The sequence below is a fragment of the Pelodiscus sinensis genome, chromosome 5, assembly GCF_052426305.1.
Source record: "Pelodiscus sinensis isolate ZL-2025 chromosome 5, ASM5242630v1, whole genome shotgun sequence".
In the NCBI taxonomy this organism is placed as follows: Eukaryota; Metazoa; Chordata; order Testudines; family Trionychidae; genus Pelodiscus; species Pelodiscus sinensis.
Genome location: NC_143056.1, coordinates 74,430,479 through 74,451,739, shown reverse-complemented (window position 1 = coordinate 74,451,739; position 21,261 = coordinate 74,430,479). Strand labels below are relative to the sequence as shown.

General features: G+C 40.3%; 1 protein-coding gene across 1 annotated transcript in view; it reads right to left on the bottom strand.

The window, feature by feature from the left end:
* Positions 1-849: 849 nt before the first annotated feature.
* CAT (catalase) overlaps positions 850-21,261 on the bottom strand; it is a 30,339-nt gene continuing 9,927 nt past the window's right edge. The window contains 9 exon segments of the mRNA NM_001286934.1: positions 850-1,441; positions 1,911-1,997; positions 4,523-4,630; positions 7,265-7,395; positions 11,718-11,856; positions 15,646-15,798; positions 16,606-16,797; positions 17,372-17,497; positions 19,013-19,117. Coding sequence (NP_001273863.1) covers positions 1,376-1,441; positions 1,911-1,997; positions 4,523-4,630; positions 7,265-7,395; positions 11,718-11,856; positions 15,646-15,798; positions 16,606-16,797; positions 17,372-17,497; positions 19,013-19,117 — 1,107 coding nt within the window. The 3' untranslated portion in view covers positions 850-1,375.

Sequence of the window (21,261 nt, the reverse complement as noted above, 5' to 3'; positions counted from 1 at the left end):
TCATGCCAGCATCTCCATGATTCTCAATTTAAACTGTTATCTTCAATGTTTTAAATTGAACAATTTCTATATAGACTATGTTCAGCAAAATCAAATTACTTGAAATATATTGAGAAAGTGACATTATCTTTCAAACCTATATTACAGGAAACCACTAAGAGTCCAGATTACATTTTGTACACCAATATGCAATACCTTTTATCCTGAAAGAGTTGTAAAATGTAGCTGAGATACAAGCTTTGGGTCCCACTGACGTCAGTAGAAGAATTCTAGCTGACAAATAAAAGGAGAAATGGGCCCCTATTTATAGGAATCTTTTCTTTTACTACCAAAATGCAGCCATTTCTAGCTAGAATAAAGTACAAAGCAGCACTACATAGTTTAGGAAAGGAAAGTAATATATACACACACACACACACACACACACACACACACACATCTGAACTTATAAGAGTTTTACATTCACTTAATTAAATTAGAGATGGTATCTGGCCAGATAAAAATAGTGCTAGATTTTCATTGGACCTCTAAAGAACCAATATTTATTCAAAAAATATAACTGGTGTGTTTTGCAACCATTAGCCACAGTTCAACTACTTATAGCCTGAAAAAACAATAAAGCCACATTTGGTTAACTGCAAGCAATTTTATTGTAAAATCTAAACTATAAATTAGCAGAAAGTGGTTAAGATAATAATTTCTATCTTCCTTGCATAAAATACACCCAACCCTATATTTTCATAAGTAAGCAAAACCAGCTTTAGCTTTCAGGTAAGTTATTTCACCTGGATATGAATTAACTACTTTCAGCAACATTATACTTCAGAAACTGGAGTCAAGCAAGACAGTTACTGCACATGTATAGATTCCTTTACTTCTTGCTGTTTACATTGCTTCCAACTAGAATGATCACATCACACATACTGGGCAATTTAATTTTGAAAATCAAGTTACATTCTATCAATATGAACTCCACAATAGTTCACCTATGTTGAAAAAAAAAAAAAAAATCACAGTGTAAGTTGTTTTCAGTAATTTATCCAGAAATTAGGTTCTTTACCCCCAAACTACTTGAAAACACATTTTTCTCATTTAAGTATTGAGATTAATTTCCAAAACTACACAAAAATCTTTTTTAGACGTAAGTATCTGCATAAAATCATTAAAGGGCTGGAGCACTGGTGTTAGAAGGCAATAGGTTATTAGAGTCAATCAATTTCTATTGCAGATATAAGAATAGCCACTTTTCATTACTGCATCAAGCCTGAAAGACGTTTCTATCTTGTGCGGACATCCGTTCATGTCTTTGACAGCTTATTCTCCAGGTAGGTGGATGTAAAATCCATGGATGGACCAACTGCACGTAGCACACAGTTTACAGGTTAGATTTTTCCTTTGAAGACACATGAGGTGTAGATTGTGTATATGTTCTAATCACATCCTAAAAGCAATAGGAAATGAATTAAGCTACGTAGAAAAAAAAATTAGGGCAAATTCTATTACAAGAAAATTTTTAAATGTAAATACACTCAAAACATTGTAAAGAAATGAACCAGTGCTCAATGAAACATTTTTTGTTTAGGAGCCTCAATGTTTGTATTCCTTTATGCAATTTTAGTGGGTAAGGTTATCATGTTCTAAGCTACTGGTAAATAGAGCACTAAGCGTGTGCATGAACAGCATCTTCTAAAATATAAAACCACTACAATTCAGTCCTCGTAGAGCACCAATTAATTTGCACCAACTAGTAACAATTCTCTCATTGCACAGCTATCAGAACACTGAATTATCCCCAAGTAAAAACAAAATCCTCAAAACTACATTCCACGAAGATACAGTTTTATGAAACAAGCTAAAGTATTCATCCAATCAAAACCTTGTTAACTAGAAGGAATCCATCCCTAACATACCTGTTTGCCAGCTTCACCATTGTACTTGTCCAGCAGAGCTTGAATATGGGCACCATACTCAGGATGGACATCAGTGAAGTTTTTCACCTGAAATAGTAGAAAAATCAGGACATGCATGAACAGAAAAGACTTCTCAGTTTCATATTCATGCTTGGTTCTTGCCACCTCCAAGCCTCAAAATCAATACACCATATGTAAAATGATACAATCAAAAAGTCCCTAAAAAAAATCAAGCACTAGTTTATATCTGACTACTCCTGTTGGGATTCAATGTGAAAATATTTAAAAACCTGCACCAAAAACCTAAATTCTGCATACAATATTGTACAATTCTGCATATTTTATTCAACAAAACAATATAATCCCACTGGTTTAATTACTTTGGTAATTTATTTAGACAATGGCTGGAGAATGGAAAGTGGAAAGCACTGGAGGAAATCTCCAAACTCTGTTTAAAAATAACGTAGCTGGGGCTAAGTCTACACTACAAAGTTTTTCCGAAAAAACAGCCGTTTTTCCGAAAAAACTTCACTTACATCCACACTGCAATTGCATTCTTTCAAAAAAAAAAAAAATTTGAAAGAACAGAGGGTTTCTCTGACATTGGTAAACCTCTTTCTACGAGGAAGACACCTTTTTCCAAAAGAGCTCTTTCGGCAAAAGGCTTGTGTGGACAGGGAAGAGGGAGTTCTTTTGAAAGAAGAGGAAAGAGGAAAAAGCACAGGTGCACACTGAATGGACGCTATCTTTCGAAAAAGCAGATCACTTTTTCGGTGCACTTTGGCAGTGTGGACGCTCTCTTTTGGAAGACTTTTTTTGGAAGATCTCTTCAGGAAAAGCTTCTTCCAAAAGAAGCCTGCAGTCTAGACGTAGCCTAAGTCTGAGCATATATTTTTCATTATTAGTCAACAAATATGTGCAGCTATATGCTCCGTGTTATACCATAGGTAACTGAAGAATCAAATGCCCAATTTATATTGGCTACTGACCATCTCCAGAAAGGTTAATAGCAAACAGCTCATGAAGCACACTTTGATAGGAAATTTCTTTAGTCCAAAAAATTAGATCTGTTCTAAATCACTGAAGTGCCATAAGCATTTATAAGGCCATACTGTCCTTTACACCTCTCTGGCTATGTTTTATACACCTGCAGCAATTCACAAAGACAATGGAAACAATTCACTAAGCAGGAAGGCTGCTTTTGCTCTGCATGAGAGGACAGAGTCTAACCTCACACCTACCTCCTCAAACACCCCAAAGCCCTGCCGTTCCATGCTCTCCAGTCAGGGGCAACTAATGAGGAAGGACACAGGGAGGGCACTGGCCACGTGACCACCCTGCTCTTGGCCCCATTTTTCCCCACCCCTGGTCCATCTCATTCCCCAAGCCTTTCAGCCAGTGATGCCACTCAGAGGACTAGTGCAGGTCAGCTTTCCCCCTGCACTCACCAGCAGCAATGGGGGCTGAAGCAGCGGAGCAATGCAGCTGCAGTCCATTCTGATCCCCACCTCCAGGTATTCACACCCTTCCCCTGCATGAGACAGCCAGGAGAGCAAAGCCACATTGCTCCACTTCTTTCCTTCCACTGAGTGCGGAGGGAGGTACTCTCTGCTGCTAGCACTAGGGCCCCCCCTCCGTTAGCGCTACGGGCTGCTTAGAGATTCCGGCCTCTTGCCCCCTCCCCCCCCACAGCATTTGGAGAGGGGGAGGTCATGTACTCCCTTGGCCCCACATCATCTATCGCCCCTAGTGATTTGTGTCTCTGACTGCTACAGGCCCCCAAACTTACCTGCCTGCACTGCTTGGGAGTGATGTGTGATCATTCTTGTGGCTTCTCGTTTGTTTCCCCATCAGAAGTCAATCTTCTGTGAGGAAGCAAAGAAATCTGCGAGGGACATGAATTCTGCATAGGCACAGAATCTCCTCAGCAGTAACATACCAGGTAGCAATGACAGAATCATAGGTATTTTCTATCCCTATTTTCTATGGTCACCAAGGACAATATCCTGATCTACTACAAATTAAATCAATCATTGCATAGATGTTTTCCATTGAAAGTAGGAATAAGGGATCTTCCAGAAAAGGGCTTATTTTCCGCAAGATCCCGTCTAGACTGGTGCTTTTCTCCGGCAAAAACCCGAGCCGGAAAAAAGCGGCAGCCATGTTCATGCAAATGCCGCGGGGGATATTTAAATCCCCCGCGGAATTTGCAATTCCGAAGTGTCTCATTAGCATCCCTTTTACGGAAAAGGGTGCCAGTGTAGAGACAGCCCTAGTGCAAAGCAATTTAATACCTTTAACATTCTGCTAGTTCACCCCACAACACAGGAAGCACAAAATCATTATACACTTTCAGTAGAAAAATGTGAAAGTAAGCTCATCATGTCAGCTGCTTTGGCATTCTCTTTGATGATTATGTACACAATATGTTAATTCTTTACATTCCACTGGTCATTCTTTGCATAAGATAAAGAATTGACACCTTACTCTCTAACTATACAATTTCCATTCTTCCCTTTTCATCAAACTGTTTTATTTACAAAGTGTGCTGATCAGCAATCCTGTAACCAGCAGAACCTGGACTTAAGCTAACACAGTAAGATGCTACTTACAGCTTTCTTCTGGATGAAAAGCTGAGCATCTTTAAGATGGCTAGCAATGTTCTCACACAGTCTTTGGCGTTCATCTTCTTTCAGCACTTTGGTATAGAACACTCTCACCTTCAGATAAAAGTCAGTAATTTAGTTTATATATAAAGCAAAGCCAGTTTTTAAAATCTGATTCTATCAAAAGCTTCTTCTTAACAGTATTTAGCTTTAACTAGTCTTTAATCTGTTATAAGAAATTATGAAATACTAGTTGGTATTTTCCCAGCACATTCAAACTGCTTCTCACCATAATATACATCTCAAGTTTTTACATGAGAAAAGGAATAAGAAAAAGAGGCAAAGGGACCAACATGATGATAATGAAACTAATGCTTCTAAGTCAGCATTAGATTAAATATGCAGCTAGTCTGCTTCCTAGAGCTATTAACATAAATCTGCTGGATAGTTTAGCAAAAATAAATTATGAAATTTTTATCAGCTTTATAAGACACATTTTTACAAATCCTAACTACTCTTCCTGTTTGTAAAATAACTATTGGCCTATTTCAAGAAATAAGTTACAACTATATCTTTCAATTACATATTTCTCCTTCATGACATTATCTGGTAAAAATGAGACAAATGAGCTATCTAGTTTATGAATGAGATTTGCAGATGTCCTGGCAATACTGTTCATTTCTAGCCTGATGTCACAAATTGTGTGTTCACTGCTATTTGCCTCTTTACTTCAATTATCCTGTACATCAATATAATCCAGTTCTTTTGGAACTGAGTAATACTTAAAATATAACATTTGTATCACAGTGTATCTGCAGCAACTACAGTAAAACTCCAATAGTCCAGCACTCCTGATAGTCCAGCATCAAAATGGCAAGAGCTTAGTGAGTGAGCTTCGGCAAAAAAAGAGTCACAAGGTAACAGCAGCAGCAGCTGATTTGAGCAAAAAGGGTAAAAAAGGCTTTAAAAAACTAAAACATTACAGTATACTGTATACAGTATGTACAATTAAAAAGGGTTAAGAACACTTTATATACTTCCTGATAGTCTGTCATATCTGATAATCCGGCACCACCTAAGTCCCATAGGTTCCGGATTATCAGAAGTCTACTGTAATTACATCAAGCTTGGAAAAAAACAGGGCTAAATTCTCCATCTGGATATTAGTGTTCAGACTGGCTCCAAAAATGTACTATTTGCATTACTTAGTGTAAAAAACATTTTCTAACAATCCAATGAAATAACAATATTATAAGGTGAGTGTGATACTTAAGAGTAGGGGTGAAGTGTTACCCAAATACCAGGAGAAAATTGATGAAAAGTTGGAGATGTATATATTGGACTTTATAGTCTCTTTGGGTGTGTCTAAACTACATCCCTCTGCAGACAGAGAGATATAGATTAGGCACACTGCTATTACAAATGAAGCGTGGATTTAAATATCCCGCGTTTCATTTGAATAAAAATGGCCACCGCTTTTTGACGATGTGGCACTTTGCTGGCAAAAAGCGGCAGTCTAGATAGGGATCAGTCAACAAGGAAAGCCTTTTCCTGTTGCACGAGACATAAGGGATCGGTCAGAAAAGGCTTCCCTTGTCAACCGATCCTCGTCTAGACTGACGCTTTTTGCCAGCAAAGTGCCACGTCGGCAAAAAGCGGCAGCCATTTTTATTCAAATGAAGCGTGGGATATTTAAATCCACACTTCGTTTGCAATAGCGATGTGCCTGATCTACATCCCTCTGTTGGCAGAGGGGTGTAGTTTAGACACACCCTTTGAGATCACTTGTTTTATTGCTGTGTGATACTCTTTTCAAGGTGCAATTTTGCAGGCAGAATTTTAATCCTATAAATGTAAACATATGTTCACATGGCATCATTGTAGCCACTGTTGTAAGGTATTTGCATGTCAAGGTAAATATGTGCATGACAGATCATGCCTTAGCCACCATTCCAGAAGACAGGCTGATGATACTAGTTAAAAACATGCAATTGGACTAAATTCCTTGGAGGAGAATTGTGTCTCTGGCTCTGAGTGTTACCCGCATTTCACGTTACAGGAGTCTCAGATGACAACCCAGGAAATAAACAAAAATAAACTTACAACTACTTTTGTAAGTTGCACTTTCATGATAGAGTATGTATGGGACATATCCAGCCCACTTAATTAGCCTCCTTAATACAGTTCCTACAATTGATAAGTACTACTTCTGCTGCTTGGTTTGTTATTTCCACTCCAATTCATCTGCTTAAGTGGGTTTTGCCCACAAAAGCTCATGATTCTATATATTTTGGTTAGTCTTCAAGTCTAAGGTGCCACAGGACTACTTGTTTTTAAAAGCTGCAGATTAACACATCTCTGTCATGGAAAAAAATTTGAGGGGTAGATCACACTATAGTACTTGTAGGAGATGAACTGAAAATACAAATACAAATGTTTGCAATCTAAAAATAAAGGTAATAAAGAGAGCACTGTACGCACTTCGTATTCTGTGTTATAAGTGAAATCAGTATATTTAAAAATGCAGAAAATAATCCAAAATATTTATACATTTCAACTGGTTTTCTATTATTGCCTAAAGAACGATTAATTTTCTGAGTTAAATGTGATTAATTGACAGTCCTACTAGAAATGAATTGCATAAAGATCTTTTAAGGCCTCCTCAAAAACTGGCCTTTAGATGCTTCAAAGGAAAAAACATATCCAGATATCACAGGCAATGTAATAAGTCCTTTTCACATAGCATACCTGAGACACATTATCCTCATTTGCACTATTGAAGCGCTGCACATCACCTGAAACAGACATGCGGCTCTCTTTCCAATTGGGCTGATCTTCAGGGCCAGCAAAACTGTTTGGGTAATAATTTGGGGCACCACCTTTAAGAAAGAAGATCAAAATATCAGTCGTTTTAGTTTAGGAGACAGTGAAATTATAATACATACTTGAAGGAATATATTCAAATTGATTTTAAATAATCCTTTTGCCTCATTATCATGTATGAAACTCCTATGCTTGTTTTTAAAATAATTACCAACACTTTGCTTAACACCACTCTTCCAAAGATGCACCTCAGCAGTTAAAACATCCAGCAGTCTTAAAACCACATCTAATATAGCTGGTCAAAACTTGGAATTTTGAAAATTCATTTTTGTTCTAAATCAGAAAAGCAAAATTTGCTGTGAAATGGAAATTCTGAAAAAACAGAACATTTCACCTGTCAATCAGATTATGCGCTGTTATTACTCGTGTAATGTAATAATGCTCCTAATATTTAAAAAATATAGTTTTGAAACAATATTTCCATTTTTCTGAAATCAAGTTCTCAAACACAAATTTCTATTTTGGAAAGAGTTTTGTGAGAAATGTAATTAAAATCTGTACAATTTCATTAAAAAAAGCTCACAACTCCACAGTTGTATCAAAGTGACATTTTCAAAAGTAAAGCTCAATACAAGTTTTCCAACCAGATATAATATCTGAATTTGAATCTATTTCCTGAGCTTCCTTAAAAATTTCTGGTATTAAAAATAAAGGCAGGATCTAAGCTCCACTCACTGAGTAGAGGGAACCTATTTGGTTCAAAAACTGAGCCATGACTGAGCCTCATGCAAAATGCCAAATGCTCTGACCACAATTTAGCAAAACACTTGAACACAAGCTTAGCTTTAAGCCTTTGTGTAGTCCCATTTATCTTAGATACCACTGACTTCAATGGGACCCCTCACATTTCTAACAGTTAAGCATTAAAAAATGAGCATGCTGTAGGATCAAGGCCTGAGTTAAAATGGCTGTTTTTAATCATTGAGCACCAACTTTTTTCCTTTAAAAAAAAAAAAAATCACTTAAATCTGTAGTCTAGAAAATTAAGATATGGCAGGCTATATCTTAATTTTTTCTCAATGCCAATTCAGGGCTGCAGGGTTGACAGGTGCTGATACTACACGTTAAGGTCAAAATTATTTTTCCCCGGTTAAAACAAACAAACAAAAAAAACACACCACAAGTATACTTAAGACTAATGCTGTCCCTATTATTGCCAAATATAGTAATGTAGATATACTACACAGAACACCTTTTATGCAGTAGAATCCTCACTAATTAACTCTGGCAATTGGAAAAGCCATAGTAAATCACCAAGCTTTACAAATAAGCAAGTCAGCAGAAATCACAAACTCAAAGCTACTGTAGCAGAAAAAGCATTCTGGATTTTTTACATGTTTACTTGTTTGAATTATAAATAGACAACAGTGTATTTTATAAATAATAAAGAAGTCTTAATTTTATGGGATTTCACTAAAAGACTTGGCTGTTAAATCTTCACAAAGTAGATAGAGACTTCAGGATGTCAATAAGGATTTGGAATTGAAATTGGCAAACTAATGATTATCAAGGTTTTATTGTGAACTTACAATAAGATGACATTTGATTTACAAAACAAATCAATTTGTTTTTGTGTTTTCTGCAGCAGCATCCCCCTGTGTTTTCTGCAGGCCAGTATCCAATCAAGAATTACTGCTATTAGAAGTATTAGTTCCTGCATACCAATTTTGGCTGCTGCTGTGTGGCCATTAAGGGCTTAGGGTCAGTCACAGAGCAGCTCAGTAGGGGTACGTCTACATTTGCTCCCTAGTTCGGACTAGAGATGCAAATGTAGCAGGAATTTAAATATCCCACGTTTCATTAGCATAATCTCACCCACGCGTTATTCCGCTTAACAGCTGATTCGAACCAGGAAGTGCGCTCTGGGACACGTTAGTTCGAATCAAGCCCCTTGGTTCGAACTAACGTTACTTCTTGGGTTCCAGGCTTAGTGGATTTTATGGGCCACCTAGGCTCTGGGGTGGGGCCAAAAATGAAGGGTTCAATGTGCGGGACAGGGCTGCCAGCGAGTGGGATAGGGATGGGGGTACAACAGGGGCTGCAAGGTCTCAGTGGGAGGTAGGGTGCAGGAGCAGGCTGAGGGCAGGGTGTCTGGTCAGCAGGCAGGGGAAGGGAGCAGGAGCAGGATGAGGGGTGCAGGGAGGTGAGTGAGGGAGTTGGTGGTGTGGGGTCTCAGCATGGCAGTGAGTGAGGGGGCTGGGGATGTAGGGTAGGAGTAGGATGGGGGTAAGTGTCTGGACAGGAGGCTGGGGGCAGGGTGTTTAGCCAGGGGAGAGGGGGCAGGGTCTCAGCAGAGTGAGTGAGGGGACTGAGGGGGGCAGGGTCTAGGCATGAGGAGGTGGACCCCACGCTGGTACATGGCTCAGCCTCCCACTGCATCCATTAGCCAGATTCTGGCCAACTGGAGCACAGGGAAAGACTGCAGACAGCGCACTGCTGTTCCCCTAGTCCAGGAGGGGGAGTGCTTCTTCCCTGTGCAGGGAAGCTGGGGGCTTTCTCCACCCTCCCCCGCCCCCCCACAAACACCTTAGAAGAATCAGTCTGGTCACTGGCTCTTGCCCCAACTCCACCATGGGCGACAGCTCTGGCTCAGGGCTATGCGGCAGCCACACTCGGAAGCAGCTCCACAGGCTGCCTCCGGCAGGGGCAAGCAGGGGGACAGCGGGGCCTGGGTGCCTCGGGCTCAGTGCTGTAGTGCGAAAGAGTCGAGAGAGTCTTGAGCAGCAGGCTTATGAAGCCGTTGAGCAAGTGGGCCGATCACAATCTGCCTGACCTCAGAGCAGCCACTTACTGAAGGGCTGCCAGGGCTGGCTATCCTGGGGCCGCTCACCGTGGACCGGGAGGAGGATCCACTGGTGTCTCTGATCTCTCCTCTCTCCCCTGGCCACCAGGAAGGTGCGGGGGGAGTCACACAGCTGAGGGGTGGCAAGACACAAACTTTTCCTGCAGGATGCACAGTGACATGCTGACATCGCGCTGTCATCCCACAGGAAAAGGGATTTTTAAATAAATATATATAGATATATGAGAGAGAGAGAGAGAGAGAGAGAGAGAGAGAGAGAGAGAGAGAGAGAGAGAGAGAGAGAGAGAGAGAGAGAGAGAGAGAGAGAATAGAAGTAAGTATCATAAATATTCTCCTTCAAATTTCAACCATGACTTATGTAAACACTCAGAAGAAATCAGTTTTAATAAAGATATTTCTAGAATTGTGTGTGTGGATTTAAACTAAGGTTTTTCTTTGGAAAGAGGGGGGGGAAAAAAAAGACCCACTTTTCCCTGTTGGCTTACAGTTCTGATAACACATCCTAAGCGTTACTTCTTTTTGGAATTTTCTTTCCATTTAAAAAACATCCTCACATTTTGTTGCACAATTAGGGCTCTTTTTCAAACAAACATCTTACAACATCTGTAGTCTTGAGATAAAGATCGTATCTATAACTAACCAGTATCTGTATACAAGAGGATTGCACACTATTCTTTGATAAGGCATACTTGTTGGTTTGTTTGCCTTTTTGACCACAGGGTTACTAAGTCTTAGAACTGGCAATGCATTTACAATGTGTAAAAATATTTGATAGGAGTCTAACTGCAAGACAAAAAACAAATTTAAAAAAATTAAAGAAACAAAAAGGTATAAATATGCACTCCAGCAACTATGTAGACAGAATTGGAAGTTTAGGGCTGGAGATGTGTCACTGTAACAAGAACCCTTCATACTTATAGGATTTTTTTTTGGCATGGCAGTGTGAACATTTCATATAATGAAGCAACTAAACATAAGCATTTAAATTACTATATTCTCCAAGCACTGAATTTATGAAAACAGCTGTAAGTATCTCTTTGGATTTCAATAAAGGGGCAAGTAACATCAGAATAAATTGCAATCGTTTCTGCATCAATACTGAGGTCTATACCTACAAGTCTAGAGTATTTGATCAGTTTTTATCACTTATTTAACAGTGCATGCATTTAAATATTACAGGTCCATGACTCTGAAAATGTAGTCAAGTCCTCATTAAGGAGCATACCTTTGCTACACTTCAATCAGAAAAAGGTAAAGCTGTTATTTAGGGAACAATGTAAACCGAGTAGAATATGTTCAGTTTCTTGCTGCTAAAAAAGACACTGAAAAGAGTATGTTAGTGTATTGCTGATTAGGATTACCCGGTTACCATTGTTTTTATCTACTCCTGGGTGAAACTACTAAACGATGGGCTGATTTTTTTCTGAAATGAACTATCATCAAGGAATAGATAAGTCATTTTGTTGCCGGTATACATAATTCAAATATATTATGTTCAAAGTATTTTCAAGATACCTTGGTTGTCAGACACACACATAGGTCCATCTCTCTGATAGTTGGCCACACGAGCCCTGTAGGGACAATTCACAGGTATTTGTAGGTAGTTGGGTCCTAAACGGTGTCGGTGAGTATCAGGATATGAGAAAAGACGACCCTAAAATAAAAGTGACGTATAATTCAATATTTTTTTACATTTAGCCAGAAAGAACCATCATCATCTAGTCTCACTTACTGTAGATCAGAAGTCACCATTCAGCACCCTCACACAAAACCAAACAACCTAAATTAGTCCAAATATTAAAGCCCACAGGAGACCACAGTATTATATGCCATAAGGAAAAAATAGGAGGACCCAGATGTACCAATGCCCTCCCCACATAGCAAGGAAATGAAGTGATATATACTCAGATAATCCAGGAAGTTGACCAGCAGTCCACCTTGCAGAAGAGGACCAAACCTTCCCCCCAAAGTTACTACCAACCTGACTAAGGGAAAACTCTTTCCCAATCCCATATATGACAATAAGTTTGATCCTGAACATATTTTTCTACAAGTGTATTTTTCATGACTAACTTTTGAAACTACCCACTGAAATAAGCAGTTATGTGATCAAAATGCTCATTTAATAATCCTTAATAAAAGTCAAAATGACTAGTTATCCTCAACTTACAGTAATTATTTTCAAATTTCTGTATGTAATATATCCCTTCTAATTTTCTTGCATATTTACATGACAATATTGCAGTGACTGTATTTTTTAAAAGGGGCATTAGAGTAGGTATGCTGGCATAAGTGCCTCCTTACATAATACCAGAAACAAATTGTTTACTATGTTAAGGGAACAGAAATTAAAATCCCCACTGTAAATCAAACAGTGAAGGAGCTAACTGAAGGAGTGATCATAAAAGAGTGTCTTATCTGAAAGCAAAAAGACTTCATATTAGCTCCATAAAAAATTATGTGCACTATTTATTATGGACTGCGCCAAACTAAAAACTTAGTCAGGTTAAAGCCTTTAATCCAGGGGAAGGCAAGGTACAGCCTGCAGGCTGGATCTAGCCTGCCAAGCCACTGGATCTGGCCCGTGGGCCACCCTGCCTGGATGCTCAGGCACAGAGAAGCCAGCTTCTTGAGAGCAGCCTCCACCCTCCAGCCACTTTAAGCAGCTGCCAGCATTCTGAGCTAAGAGCTACAGAGAGCAAGGGGCAGGGAGAAGCTTCACAGAAACTGGCCAATGGGAGTTGAGAGATTTTGCTAGGAATGAGGCAACACACGAAGGCTCCCCCTCCATCCCATCCATCCACACTGGCACCCAAAGGAGAGAACCACAGGGAGCAGCGAGCCATTCTGAATAGCATGGGACTGCGGCAGGCAAGGAGCCTGCCTCAAGCTCCTGCAGGGCTGCTGGCCAGGAGTCGCCTATGTAAGTGTATCCCAGCCACAGCCTGCCTCTGGCACCCCAACATCTCTTGCCCCCCCCCCCCACCAACTCCCTTGCTCCAGGTTACCATCTAAACCCTCTGCAGTTATTACAGTAACACCCACAATAATATGAAAGCTTTAGGCTTTAAACTAGGTTCGATGGGGACAGGTGACCAAAGCCCATGGGTGAGTGAAGCCCATGGGTGACCAAAGCCCATGGGTGAGTGAAGAACTGGGAGATGGGTTGTAAGTGGGAGGGAATGTGGGCTATAATAGCAGAAAGAAAGGAGGATCAGGGCACAACAGGGAGGCAAGATCAAATCAGTATCTTAGATGACTATATACAAATGCAAGAAGAATGGGTAATAAGCAGGAAGAACTGGAAGTGCAAATAAATAAATACAACTATGACATCGTTGGCATCACTGAGACTTGGTGGGATAATACACACAATTGGAATATTGGTAGAGAAGGGTACAGCTTACTCCGGAAGAGCAGGCAAGGGAAAAAAGGGAGGAGGTGTTGCCTTTTATATTAAAAATATACACACTTTGACTGAGGTGGAGATAGACATAGGAGACTGACGTGTTGAGAGTCTCTGGGTTAGGCTAAAAGGGGTAAAAAACAAGACAACTTTTTATTTCAGAAGGTTGAGAATTTGAGAGTGGAAAGCAGCTTGGGTGAAAGTGATCATGAAATCATAGAGTTCGTGATTCTAAGGTATGATAGAAGGGAGAACGGCAAATTAGAGACAATGGATTTCAGGAAGGCAGATTTTGGTAAGCTCAGATAGCTGGTAGGTAAGGACCCATGGGAAGCAAGACTGAGGGGAAAAACAACTGAAGAGATTTGGCAAATTTTCCAAAGGGACATTAAGGTCCCAAAAGCAAGCTATTCTGTGGCATAGGAAAGATAGAAAATATAGCAAAAGACCGCCTAGGATCAACCAGGAGATCTTTCATGATCTTTTAAAAAAAAAAAAAAAAAATGGAAACTAGGACAAATTACAAAGGATGAATATAGGCAAACAATACAGGAATGCAGGGGCAAAATTAGAAAGCCAAAGGCACAAAACGAGCTCAAACTAGCTACAGGCATAAAGAGAAACAAGACAACATTCTATAAATATATTAGAAGCAAGAGAAAGACCAAGGACCGGGTAGGCTCATTGCTCAGTGAGGAGGGAGAAACAGTAACAGTAAACTGGACACAATACTCCAATTGAGGCCTAACCAGTGCAGAGTAGAGCGTAAGAATGACTTCTCATGTCTTGCTCACAACACACCTGTTAATTTATTAAGTTTGCAGATACCACCAAGCTGGGAGGGGCTGCAACTGCTTTGGAGGACAGGGTCATAATTCAAAATGATCTGGACAAATTGGAGAAATGGCCTGAGGTAAACAGGATGAAGTTTAATAAGGACAAATGCAAAGTACTCCACTTTGGAAGGAACAATCAGTTTCATTCATACAGAATGGGAAGCGACTGTCTAGGAAGGAGTACAGCAGAAAGGGATCTAGGGATAATAGTGGACCACAAGCTAAATAAGAGTCAACAGTGTGATGCTGTTGCAAAAAAAGCAAACACGATTCTAGGATGCATTAACAGGTGTGTTGTAAGCAAGATACAAGAAGTCATTCTTCCGCTCTACTCTGCCCTGATTAGGTTTCAGTTGGAGTACTGTGTCCAGTTCTGGGCACCACATTTCAAGAAAGATGTGGAGAAATTGGAGAAGGTCCAGAGAAGAGCAACAAGAATGATTAAAGGTCTAGAGAACATGACCTATGAAGGAAGACTGAAAGAATTGGGCTTGTTTAGTTTGGAAAAGAGAAGATTGAGAGGGGACATGATAGCTGTTTTCAGATATCTAAAAGGGTGTCATAAGGAGGAGGGAGAAAACTTGTTCTTCCTGGCCTCTGAGGATAGAGCAAGAAGCAATGGGCTTAAACTGCAGCAAGGGAGGTTTAGGTTGGACATCAGGAAAAAGTTCCTAACAGTCAGGGTGGTTAAACACTGGAATAAATTACCTAGGGCGGCTGTGGAATCTCCATCTCTGGAGATATTTAAGAGTAGGTTAGATAAATGTCTATCAGGGATGGTCTAGACAGTATTTGGTCCTGCCATGAGGGGAGGGGACTCGACTATGACTTCTCGAGGTCTCTTCCAGTCCCAGTATTCTATGATATACACTAACAAGTTAGGCTAACTCAACTACATCGCTCAGGTGTTGAAAAATCCACATCTATGCGATACTGTCAAACAACCCAATCCCTGGTGTAGACAGCAATGAATCAATGAAAGCAGCACTTTTCCCTTGAGCTAACTATCACCTTTCAATGAGGTGGGTTAACTACAGTGATGTGAGAACCCCTCTGGTCACTGTAATGAGTACCCACACTGAAGTGCTCCAGGTGCTGTGCTATTGCAGTGGTTTAAATGTAGACATAGCCCTACAAAGAAGAAATTCTGTGTAGAGGATGTTATCTATGTCAGAGTAATATATCAAGTTGGTCTGCTTACCTGTAACATTTTATCAGGGCTAGGTTCGATACCTGGTGGCATGTTGCTTGGATCAAAGGCTATTTGTTCTATCTCAGCAAAATAATTGACAGGATTCCTGTTCAAGACAAGTTTGCCCACAGGAATTAGAGGATGGTCTTTATGAGGCCAAACCTAGAAAATACAATATATACACTATGATTACTACAGGTTATAAAACACAGCAAGAAAACAGGTTATATTACAGGTTGGACCTCCCTGACCCATCCCAAATGAGGGAATTTGCTGGATATAGGGAGGTCCCGTCACTGGATTCCCAGTACACTCCCCCTCCTTGCAGTTGGCTCTGCTACAGCCCCATTACCACTAGGCTCCAGCCTGCAGGGCTTGGACTTTGGCTCCAGCCTGCCACAGCTCCTCAGACTCCGCACCCCAGCTTCTCCCCCACCGGACGTGGAATCCCCCACCTGGGACAGGGCTCACCTGTCCTGCTGCTGCCCCGCCAGCCGGGGCTCCCAGGGGACGGGGCTTGTTAGCTGCCCCGCTTTTGTCACATGGAGCTTCACAGCATTGTTTCTCCTCCACCTGACTGGCGATCCCCACTGGGGACGGGGCTTGCCTGTTCCACTGTTGACCCACCCAACTGCATGGCCCCACTTCTCCGCTCCCCTCAGAGGGGAGATAAACATGATCACATTGTTTGACTTTAAGATTCTATTCTCATTCACAGCACATAACGAATTCTGAATGAAGAAGGTAGTGAAAGAGAGAGAAGATATTCTTTTGCGTTTAAGGCATTAAGACTGGAACCCAGGAGAGGGCAGTTCTATTGTTGGCTCTGCCGTGCATTTCTCATGTGATGTTAGGACATGACATATGTAGAAGGGGGAAGGGAAAATTAAGTTTGTAAAAACAAACTGACTGCTTGACTTTGTAACTTCAATACTATTTTTTGTATACACACATACACCTCTTAGTTACCTTAGTTAGATCAAAAGGATTAAATGGGAATTTCTCAGCTTCTTCAAACGTCATAACCTGGATATAAAAAGTCCAGGATGGACTATTTCCACTGGCAATGGCGTTGTAAAGGTCACGTATTGCATAGTCAGGATCAGTGGAAGCCAATCTTCCTGATTCTTCGACAGAAAGGTTTTTGATGCCCTGATCAGTCTAACAGTAATCAAATGAAGAAGAAGTGACACTCATAACTATTTGTAATTAAACATAACTAGCAGGGATTATACCTGGATTATACTTTAGAAAGTATGAACCATGGCACCAAATATATCACATGCACAAAAGTAGACTAAGATGTCAAACATTTCTGAAAGACACACCAACCCCTTCGTCCCCAACATTAATACACAAGAAAAGATTCAGGGATATATTTATATCCATCACACCTACACAAACTTTAAGAAAAGTAAAATGTAAGCAGGTAGGACATAGATACAGATTCCTACATCTACACTAAATGTCAGCAAGAAAAATGTTCAGGATTTCTCCATAACAGCCAGTAAAGCATATTGAAAATCTTGTGCGGATCTTAGACTATTACTCTAATACCTGTAAAGATCTTCCCTGAAGCAGATGTGAAAGATTATACAATATTGTATAATCCTCCCACCCCCCCCCAAAAAAAACCCAAAAAGCCACAACTTTGTAAAACCAACAACTGATGCATCATACTTCTGGATTCATATGGCACCAAGTATTGCCAAGTGGCTAAACTTAAAAACAATACCTTTGCATGAAATTTGCAGTAAACAGCTTTGCCATTTGCATTAATCAGTTTAAAAGTATGGGATCCGTATCCATTCATATGGCGGTGTCCATCTGGAATACCACGATCACTGAACAAGAAAGATACCTAAATAAAAAGCATAGACAATTCTAGTAATTAGTAAACTGATTCACTATAATCCTTAACCAGCACATAGACTCATCTAAATCAATGGTATAAATGGAAATGGTCTGGTGCAGACCATCATGACAGTTTATGTACCAAGATCTGTATGACTAATTTCTTGTTTGAAGACTTCTGAAACATAATTTCAGCAGCTCTAATAAGTGGGTCAGTGAAGATAATGAATATGCAATAAGGTTAAGCATTTAACAAGGAAGTGAAAAATGGACACCAACTTAACGTGTGGTTACAATGCTTTTTCAAGGAAATAAGTTAGCTACTGTAGTTTTGGAGCTAATTGTGGCAACTTTTCCCGTATTTTTAATTTTTTAAAATCATGGACAAACCAGTTTTAGCAAAACCCTTTGATGCGGAAATACTGCCGAACATAGCATTCAATGGCCACAGAAAACGCTGTTTGTTCTTCAGTTTAGGATTGTACAAAATCCTTTATTTCAAGCACTTTTTCTTAAAATTACTGAGCTTTTCAACATTTTAAAAATATTTGCTTTTCCACTAGTATTACAAATGTATACCACACATTACATAACATTGATATACTGTTTTCTGACCATCCTCCCAGAAGAATTAAAATATGTGATGTGTGCTGACATCAACCCCTAAACATTTAGGCGGGGGGGGGGGGGCGGGGGGAGGACAATGGGACTTTTAAAACTACATTAAGCCATATCAGCATTCTCTTCCCAGAAATTTTTTAATATTAATTTTTATAGTTGGCTAAAGATTCCGAATAGTTTAACTGCTTAAATTATCAATATATTAAAAGTAAAGTGTTTTAATTCATTAACAACTTAGTTCAAGAAAAAAAAAGCTATAAGAAAAAAAGGACACTTTTTTTGGATAATCACTTTAATCATTAGCTAACTTTACAGAAAAATGTAAGAGGACACAAACCTAGTAGTTATCATTTAATAGATGGCTAAAAGTATATAATTCGAGTTTTACTGAATTTCAAATAATTGCTAACAATTTAAGATTAGTATATAGCCTTATTGGTCCAAAAAGATAATGGAAATTCCCAGACTGCCTGAAGGTACGTCTACACTATGGCACTGTTTCAGGATACTTCTGGTATCCCAAAATAGCTATTCTGCATCTTGACAGCATGCCTGTTAATTCGAAATACCTTTCAAAATAACGGGTGTGCGCACTATTCCAATGTCCATGTAAACCTCATTCCACAAAGATTAAGGGACATTTCAGGATAGCGGTTTATTTCAAAATTTGGCGCGGTGTAGACACCACCAAATTATGAAATAAACTATTTCAAAATATACTCGAAATAAGCTATGCAATTCGCGTAGCTCAAACTGCATAGCTTATTTCAAGCTAAGGGTGCAGTGTAGACACACCCCAAGAGAATAAAATATTTAAAAACAAAACAAAAACATGATTTAAATATTCTTTCATGAATAGGGAATTCAACATAAGTTGAATTCAAAGGCAATAAGCTCCCACCTGGTGCAGAGATTCAGGGCGAAGGCTCCAGAAGTCCCACATCATGTCTGGATCCTTCAGGTGAGTCTGAGGGTTCCTCTTTTGGGTATGTATAAAGGATGGAAACTAATTTCAAACAAACAACATTAAGATGAATTTACTAGAACTAAATTCTTTATAATTATGTTGAGGGTCCCTTTACATCAGGGGTGGGGAACATAAGGCCTGGATGCAGCTTGCCTGGATGCAGCCCCCGAGGCTCAGGGTTACCTGCCAGCATAGGGGAGACCATGCTGTGTTCCAGTCCCTCCACTGTCCCCCAACAGGACTGGATCACACAAAATTTACTAGCCTGGGAAAATTACTTCCCAAGGGAAATATGGAGAATGTATTCCTCTCTCTCAGTTGAGGGCACCTCACTGAGGGTTTCGGGGGAATAAAAGCGAGGTTGCTTTTCATTTGTGCATGGCCCCCCAATTGCTTTTTCTGTGGGTCAATGGGCCCCTGCCCCAAAATAAAGGTTTCCCATCCCTGATTTACATACTACTAGCATTCCAAGAAAACGGATCACATACAGGTGACCCCCGACTTACAACCCCCACATTTACAACCTTTTTTTTTGTCCATGTGAGATAGCGTCTAAAATAAAACCCAATTTACGTCTGAAGCTCGCATTTACGAAGGCGTATGACGCAGACTCCAGGCATCATCCCAAAACAGGAAACACACAAGATCAGTCAGACTCGCTGGTCTGCAGCTCCTGCTTGAACTGCGTGTGTCTCCGCCACATTGGTCTTCACTTTTTAGTTATTTTTGTACATTATTTGAACTACTTTTGCTGTTCACCATGTCTGAGAAAAGGAAAAGTGATGTACAGAGTAGAAAAAAATCAACCAAGAAGCCAGGAAAGCCCTTACTTTGGAAATTTTCAAATATAGTTTCTGTGCTTTATTTTCATACTGAATATTTGTTTTAAGTTAACAAATATTTGTAAAGGCATACATTTGTGTTTTATTTAGTTTTCTTCCATTTCTGTAGTCAATGTTTGTATTTTTAGGGTATGAAATGGGTTTCCAGGAATGGAACTGCCATTTATAACATTGTGCCTATGGAAAATAAGGGTTCAACCTACGACAGTTCTCCAGGAACCAATTAGATCGTAAGTGAGGTCGCCTGTAGTATTTTGATACATAGAACTTATTTCAGCCGCAATATACGGCTCTTGACAAAGTACATGTTAAGCTACTATGGGGCAAGAATGAAATCATCAGCACTTCAAGACAGTATTATCAGTGACAAGTCACAGTTATTGGTGGGAGAAGCTGTAAAAGAAAAACAGCATTGAGGTTTTCAAGCTTTGTCATGATACTACCAACTATTGTGTTAATTTCACCCTCAATCTTGAACTGGTAAAATATTTATATTAACAACAAGAATCAGCAGAATGATAAGCCTGGAAGCTCTAGGGCAGTGGTGGGCAATATACTGCCCACAGTTCACATGCAGCTCAAGGAGGCTCCATCTGTGATCTGCAGACCCTCTTCTCTGGCTGCCCCCTTCTCCCATATGTCTCTTGAGCACTAGGACACCAGAGCCCTGCACTTCCCCCTTCCCTCCCAGCACCTTCAGAGCACCATGAATCTGCTAACTGATACTCCATCCCTGCTCTTCCCCCTCCCTGAGCTTGAACGTCTGGGGGGTGGAAGGAGGGAAAGGGGAGAGCAGGAACAGAGCATAAATCAACAGATTCACCGTGCTCCAAAAGTGCTGGGAGGGAGGGGGAGAAATAGATAAGTGCAGGGGCTATGGGGCAGGAGGCAGATGGGGGTCCGCGGGTGGAACCCATGTGCTGCTGCAGCCCACTGAGGTGGAGGGCCACTCAGGATTCTTGGTTGCCCACTGCTGCTCTAGCGTCCTGAGTCTGGAATATTGGGCTGCTCCACAGCTGCAAACCCTGGGAGCTCTTCCCAAGACTACCAGGCTCTCAAATCTGCAGCAGAGAGCCAGACAGCTCAAGTTGGGGTTCTCAAGATTTCCAGGCTCCCTGCTAAGGAACCAGGTGTCAAGCTCCAGTTAGAACCAGGGCTTTCAAGTTTTTTAATATCACAGCTCCATGGCAAGGAGTCTGGAAACCCTGTCATGCAAGGCTTCCTGGAGTAGTCTAGAGAACGAAACTGCTCTGGAAGTGTCAGTGTCTGCTTTAGTCCTGGTGTCAATGCTGTCACCAGATCTTTCTTTAGTGCTGATTCTTTGGTGGTTTCAAGAGTTAC